Here is an 8,109-nt window from a genome sequence, read left to right on the forward strand (position 1 = left end):
CTTGCAATAATACATAAACTCAGGTGAAGTTTCTCCTCCAACAGCTATCAAAAGGCTGATATGAAGAGCCCTTTCTTGAGTTATACCCACTTCCTACTTTGACCCGTGATCTTTCAACTTCGATCTGTAAGACACGTCTGTAGCCAATGACCGTCAATTAATTAATCACGTGAAACACTGTGGAAAGACATTAAGAGTTGGGTGTTGAAAGCGGGTAACAAAAAGTACTCCTAGCGCCACTACTTTGGCCGCTATCTCTTTAATACAAAGTCACCCTAAACATCGCACAGTCTATACCATGTTTTAATTATATAAATGTTGAGTTCTCAAAGTTTATACAAAAGTTTTAGTGAGGTACTAATGATTACAGTAATAATATGTTATGTTATAAATAAACTGTGTGAAAGTTAGGATTTTTGTGTTATTTATCAGAGCATTCACCCCCACATTATATTTTTAAGTTCGTAACCCGGATAAAGGACGGGTACCTCAGCTTGCCTGTAAATAAATGTAAGAAAAAAAAACGATTTGTTTGTTTTTCTGTTTTTTAATTATGCACAAAGCTACACAAGGGCTATCTGTGCTCTGCCCACCACCGGTATCGAAACCCGGTTTATAGCGGTGTAAGTCCGCAGACATACCGCTGTGCCACTGGGGGGGGGGAAGAAAAAAACGACAGTATGTTTATACAATTTTATCTTTATTCTTAAAGCCACATCTTAAACAATACAAATCAACTTTGGGCGAAACTGATGACAAGACACTAGTGAAGAATGTAAGAAATCAAGCCATAGCGCGCCTATTTACAAAAACAAAAAAAAAAATAAAATAAAAAATCACAGATGTCACGTGACTGTAGGCTGGTGCACCAAGAAATTGGTTTGAATGAAACATATTGATAAAAGCACGATAACACGTTCTGACCCACAGAAGGCACTGAAGGTCGAAATAATTAAGTAAATGAGTGACAGCAGCCCACTTTTTTATTCATTTAATTAGGGTTAACTCCATAAAAAAGTATTCATTGTATCAAAAGGTGTGCACCCAAAATCCTTTATGTTATTGAAAAAAATCCTTTAAATGGCACAAAAAGCCGTATTTTTTCTTTTTTTTTCTATTTCAAGAAAAGCTAAAAGTCATAAAATCACCTTAGTATATAAATGCAGTCTCCTCATTTTGGTCCACGTAATGCTGGACGAAGACAAAAGCTTGATTAGGCAGACAATACTTTCAAATGATTTTAACACTTCGGAAAAGTGTACATTTAACACAACTAAGAATTCTGTTTCCTCATTATCATACAACCACCACAGGCATAAGCTATACTAGAAAGAATAGCATATAACATCACTTTTCTGGACGACATCCTCAGAGCCCTCTATAACGTGCATCACTTGAATGTTCAACTTAAAACGTTTTTGGCTGTTAATTATTTAAATTAGCAATTAACTTTAAGCGACGACATTAAAAACATACATATATTTAAATTTTAATATGAAGTTTAATTTTCGGGAGATTATTTCCCACAGTGTTTTTTTTTTAGAAACAGAAATCCAAATACTACATATTTCTGAGGATTCATATGCAAACAATATGATAAGCAGGTAGAACAATATGATAAGCAGATCCACTTCATCCACTGACTGGCAGGTAGAAGTCTCGCCTCACTGTATCACTTGATGAGCATGACTGTATATTTTAAAGTTACTTTCACAGTACAAAAAAATGAGTACACTCATATGTAGTATCCGTATTTAATATATTAATTTGGAATAAATTATGTTTTCTTTGAAATACTGAAGTTCCTGAAACCAAATGTAAAAAAAGAATCACATAATGACTAATATGAAGTAGAACTATTATGGTATATATGTAGGTATATTGAAATTGTTACTTATCAAATTATCATCCAACATTTCAAAAATAGATATTCTAACAAAACCATTAGCGTAGGATCTAATAGCGAACAAATTGTTTTAGTTGCAATAAAAATTAACTAGCACAAATTTCATAACAAAAGTACCACAAAGATCTTACTGCTGCAAAGTTTAAACGCGTAATTTTTTTCTATTGTTTCTGGAATTAGAGATTTTTATTACTCATTTTACACAGTATTACCTTTAATGATGAAACTTTAATCCTTCCATTGATTCATCTAATTACAATTATCGAATTTTACCTTTTTATATCTTTTAAGAGAGTTGAGGTAAGAAAGTAAAGAGTGGCTAAAATAGAATTTTTACAATGTTACGTTTGGTGTTCACGTGAACTGGAAGAGGGCGCTGTTATTAAAAAAACAAAATATTTGGTTTATTTTTTATGGAAGCCTCTGCTACTGGTGCTTCTTTAGGTGTAGAGCTAGGTGGTCTGACCGAGAAAAGCACCGTTCGCAATGGTTACACTTGAAAGGTTTGCATCCCGTGTGTTTTCGATAATGACGAGTCAGTTCGTCTGATCGAGCAAACCGCCATTCACAGCCGTCCCAGGTACATTTGTAGGGTTTCTCACCTAAAGAAAACCGCAACCAAAATTAGTTGTTAATACTCATTATCAGATTATATCATACTACTTAATCCAATACCAGAATTTATCATTCAAAATAATTTGTTTTGAAGCTTTTATCAATGTTGGCATCAGTACTGAATAAATTTTTTATTGAGTATCAAAATACTGCTTAATTAACCTACGGCTCAAATACACTTGTAATTAAAATTTTCAAACTGCAGAAACCGCTCCCATTTTACATGTCTTGAGGGCAGGTTAGCGTGCCTGAGCCTAGGGTTTCAGGTTTACTTTCCGCTGTTGCAAAAAAAAACGCTCTCCTAACTTTGAGGTCGTGAGATGTACTATAAGAGTGACAGTCAAATCCAACTAGCCCGTTAGACTAGTGTAGTTCAAGATTTAGCGGTGGGTGCTGTTGACTAGTTGTCTTCCCTCTAAAGCTTTCAGTTCAATATTACGGACGACTATGAGAAGATAACCCTTGTGTAGCTTTGCATGAAAATTCTAAAAACAGTATAATTAACGATTTTACATGACTTGTGAGCGAGGTGTACATTATCTCCAAGTTACTTAGTGTTGGTCTGTGTGTTCAGCTTTATAATTACATTTTGTTAAAGAGTAACATAGTACTAATGAGAAAGTTCCTAACCGTGATTCTCACACTGTGGTCCGCAGATCTTAGGGTCTATGGGCATTCTAAAGGGGGTTTGCGACTGTAAATATCGATGTTATATATTAAGAAACGACACAATGATCGATTACATGAAAGCAATGTTATATAGAAAAATTCTATTAAACCAACATACTTATTTACGACATTTCCGCTTTTATACACTACAACCTCAGCTTATACAGATAGGACTATCTGAGTATGTGGGTTCATGAGATAGTCTTTGGTTCTTTAAGGGGTTCATGGCTACCACTGTCCTAACAGTCTGAAGCATCGGCATGTGCTATACAACTATACTTTTTCTTTAATAGATTATTTAGGCAGAGTATTCATGATGAAACTTGGTTGAATGGACGGGAAATGCCTGTTGTAGAAACACAAGTGTAGAGGACGACGTTTCGAAAGTCTTCAGACCTGAAGACGAAAGGCGGAAGACTTTCGAAACATTGTCCTCTACATTGTGTTTCTACAACAGGCTCTTGCCGTCCATTCAATCAAGTTTCATCAGATATACTTCTGATCTAGCTTTGCCCAAATTTGATATATTGAAGTAACCACAGAAATCAAACTGAATAAAATGTTTATTCTTAGCAGCACAGTGTGGTATTTGATAGTCTTTATTACTTAAATTGCAAATGGAATTCAAACTACTGGAGCATACTAATTCGATTAAAGAAGAGGAGTAGTTGACCGCATAGTTTAAAAATCGTCACATCTAAACGATATGTCATGTGTTTAAACTAAGCTGCTCGTTGACCCCCGAGGTGTCCGTTTTTTTTCTCGGACTTTCTATTGTAAATCGATCTTAAGATAGGCTAAACCGATCATCTATTGCTTCCCCGAATCTTGCATTAACCTCTCACATGAAGAACATACATTGGTTTGATAACTTTTGTACACAAATATACAGTTTAATAACTCAAGACACATAAACCAAATTCTTCCGTACGAACATTAGTTTAATTAGGCAGACCTTTCTTCTGTACGAACATTAGTTTAATTATGTAGACCCTTTCTTCAGTACGAACATTAGTTTAATTAGGCAGACCTTTCTTCCGTACGAACATTAGTTTAATTAGGTAGACCTTTCTTCAGAACGAACAGTAGTTTAATTAGGCAGACCCTTTCTTCAGAACGAACAGTAGTTTACTTAGGCAGACCTTTCTTCGGTACGAACAGTAGTTTAATTAGGCAGACCTTTCTTCCGTATGAACTATAGTTTAATTAGGCAGACCTTTCTTCCGTATGAACTATAGTTTAGTTAGGCAGACCTTTCTTCCGTATGAACTATAGTTTAATTAGGCAGACCTAATGCGAAGTTAGAAATTTATTGTGAAGAAATGAAAATTATGACCGGGTGTTTTGTTTTGTTTTTTGCCTTTCCTCTTTACATAATAAATCTCGCCTTAGACTACTTTTTTATCCCAATTGAATAATCAGTTCTGTTGCTGTGCAAACTACTTTGTATAGTATGGTTGAAATGTATAAGATCGGCTCTTTAAATCAGAAAATGGCAATACTCGAAGTTTAACGTTTACAAGCCGACTGTCATAGTTTAAGAGTCGTGTAAAGTTCCGTCCTTAATAAATAGTAAAGCCCAAGAGTTCCGGCATTCGAGAAGCACTATTGGCATTTTTGTTGACGAATAATAATACTCAATATTTAAGTTTATAAAAATCGTCTTTAATACGTATTTTTCCTATATAAGATAACGTTTGAAGATGGGTTCTGAAATATCCAAAACATCTAGTATCAAACTTCTGTTGTTTATGGTAACTTTTGCTTTAATTATCATATATTTATAAACAATGCCTGGTATTCGTGTGTTCACTTATTTATCCTTGTTAGGCATTAGGCCTTTAAATGGTGTTCACAAGGTGATAAAAACTCGCACGAGTGACAATGCAGCTCTGTGAACGACTATACTTAAAACATCTTGGAAGGTCCTTAGATGAGTGCGACGAAATTATTTCTTCAAACAGATTTAAGATCTTATTTGGAAAGTAAAGGAATCCATGCAAACGTAATAGGTCAACAAAAAGGCAAACGAAGATCATAGCTTAATAAAGTCAGTTCGGCTGTCAAGCTACTATTGTTGATGTTATAGCGTTAGGTTTAGACCTTTTTGTTTATTGATATATATATATATATTGTCAATTTACATTGATGCCCATGTAAATATTTGAACTTTCCCTCCAAAAATATTATCAGGGTTTAAACTTGAAGAAAGTTACATGTATGGATAGGAATGAAATTCACTGTGATTTTTTTTTTGTTATTTATGTTTCATATATTATCCGTCCGTATTTTTGTAACTTCAATCAGTTTTTCTGGGTTACATTATATGTATTTTGTCATTGTTAATAAAGAATTCCCATTCGTTTTACTTGCATATATTAAAGTTGATAAACAATTGTTGAAAAGTTTTAAAAACATTCTTGGGCATATTTCTCGTACTGAAAAGATTTTAAAACTATTCTTGAGCAGTTTCTGAACAATTCCACGCTAACCCAAAGCACCAGCAGTTTCTACACAATTTTTTGCCTCCCTGTCTAAGAGTAAGAGCAAAGGAGAATATATTATTTCAACCACACTATATTTGTCATAGCCAGTGCCGAAGAGGATCTTTTGTCCAATACCGGGCTCATCTGGCTGACGTCTGTTTAATATGCGTGTATCATGAAAAAAAAAATCTGTTACAAAAAATTGAAAAATACTGAAAGCAAATACGGAAGACAGAAAAGAAACGACACATATCATTCGAAACGTTCTACTGTATGTTGTTCCTCTCTGTGAACAGCCTAGTTCTGCTGTTTTCGTACATAACTTTCGGGGAGGAGGGTGGGGTATTTTGTACATGCCATTACAAAAATCTGTAATCACGGGGGCCATGAAAGTTTAGGACAAACTTTTCAGAGTTTATCAACCTTAATTATTCGCCTTAATACAACAGTTATTCTGAATAATACAGAAGCACAAGTGCCCATGCTTGACAGAATTGGTTTTTGAGACCTTTTAGAAACGTAAATACTCTTTAATCGTATTTTTATACGACTTTACACCTCACCGACCTGCAGTTTCCCCTATCGGGTGCAACTGTTATTAAAAATATCATTCGGAAGTAGTCATTTCAACCTCTCGATGATTGACCTTATAGCTTACGTCCACGAAAGCCAAAATAATTTCAAAAACTGTTTAACCATAAGAAAAATCATTCAAAAACACTTGATGGTTGACATTGTAACTTACATCTAAGAAGGTTAAAAACGTTCAACCATATAAGAAACCACTCACATACTTGACTGTTGACTTTGTAGCTAGCATCCATGATGACCATGAAGGGAAAACTATTCAACCATTGGACGACATAAGAACATATTTCTCAAACATTAATTGGATAATTTGGAGAAATATAGAGTTTCTTTACTGAAATAATAGAAATATGTAACTCGCTCTGCTTGCACCGCCTTATCGAGGCGAACAGTGCGAAAAATTATGAATTTGTCTTTCCCACTACAAATTCAGTACAGCGAACAGGCAGAAAATAGCCAGGGTTTTTCTTCAAGTATCCTGTGTAAAATTCAAACCAACTTATTAAAAATGTAACAGGATATCTAAAAGTAACAGATATTAAGACATTTAATCTAAATATGCATAAGAGGTTTATAAGCTTCATCTCTATTTTGTCAAATCTTGTCACTTTTAAAAGAAAAAAAAACATTACAAAAATATATCCTCTAAGAATGATTCGTGTTAATGTTGAGCTGTGAACTTTATCGGCTTTTTAACTGTACATGAAAGGAAACATTATACTATCACGTAATAGATACATTACACTTTGAGCTTTTATTCTAACGGATTTAATAAACATGTAATTTAATGTTGGGATTTAAGCTTTTCATAGTTCACTACAAGTTGCTTTTTGTCATTGTATAGTACCACATTTCAGCATTATGTCTGCGGTCTTACAACGCTAAAAACCGGGTTTCGATACCCGTGGTGGGCAGAGCACAGACAGCCCATTGTATAGCTTTGTACTTAACTTCAAATAAGCAAACACTGCCCCCAGTGGCGCAGCGGTATCTCTGTGGCCTTACAACACTAGAAACCGCGTTTCGATACCCGTGTGGGCAGAGCACAGACAGCCCACTGTGTAACTTTGTGCTTAACTTCAAACAAACAAACAAAGCCAAGATAACAAAACAACGAAAGATATACGAAACATAATCATTACGAGAGAAGTCTCGAAGTACTACCAGACCTTTAGAGGCCTGAAAATATTACAACAGAAATATAATAACTTAGAACTCAAGAAGCAAAGAAAAACTTCACAGAAGCTACATTAAGTCAGGTTGATGCAATAAAATCATATTACTAGTCATACTCAGTTTCCTGTGCATGAGCTTCGCGGGAGAATTTCAGCAGTTTAGCACGCGGCGAGAATTAAAAAGTTCTGTTTACTGAGTGTTTCGACCGTATACAGAGAATCTGTTTTGAACAGAAGTCAAAATCAAGGTTTTCTGCGTGTGTTTAAAACATTAATATGCAGATTGTTTTTTGGTACTTCCTGAAGATACTATTTTTTGTGTTACTGTCGTTAACACTTTGATGACAAAATAATAGGTCGTCAAGAAATTAATGTCGCTTTATTTTAGATGAAGAACCTCGAACAACTTATATATCAAAACAAAACATTTTTTATATGAAATAGTCTCCATTCTTGTCGATGATGCCTTCTCATCTTACGATCAGGTTGTTAATGTCCTGATTAAAGAAATCGCTTTGCTTTGAAGCAAAAAACATGTCGATGTCCTCTTTAACACCATCTACATTTGCATACGTTTTCGCATTAAGATGGTGTTGCAGCGAACGAAAAAGATGGAAATCTGATGGTGCCATATCTGGAGAATATGGTGGGTGGGAGAGAACTTCCCAAC

At 34.7% G+C, this 8,109-nt stretch overlaps 1 protein-coding gene across 2 annotated transcripts in view; it reads right to left on the reverse strand.

Annotated features, from left to right (window-relative positions):
- Positions 1–1,542: 1,542 nt before the first annotated feature.
- The window catches only part of LOC106463715 (Krueppel-like factor luna), a 120,767-nt gene continuing 114,200 nt past the window's right edge, over positions 1,543–8,109 (reverse strand). For both annotated transcript variants that reach the window (XM_013923777.2, XM_022391299.1), the window contains exon 3: positions 1,543–2,508. In XM_013923777.2, coding sequence (XP_013779231.2) covers positions 2,333–2,508 — 176 coding nt within the window. In that variant the 3' untranslated portion in view covers positions 1,543–2,332. The remainder of the gene's footprint in view (positions 2,509–8,109) is intronic.

The sequence above is a fragment of the Limulus polyphemus genome, unplaced genomic scaffold (genome assembly GCF_000517525.1).
Source record: "Limulus polyphemus unplaced genomic scaffold, Limulus_polyphemus-2.1.2 Scaffold1468, whole genome shotgun sequence".
Classification (NCBI taxonomy): Eukaryota; Metazoa; Arthropoda; class Merostomata; order Xiphosura; family Limulidae; genus Limulus; species Limulus polyphemus.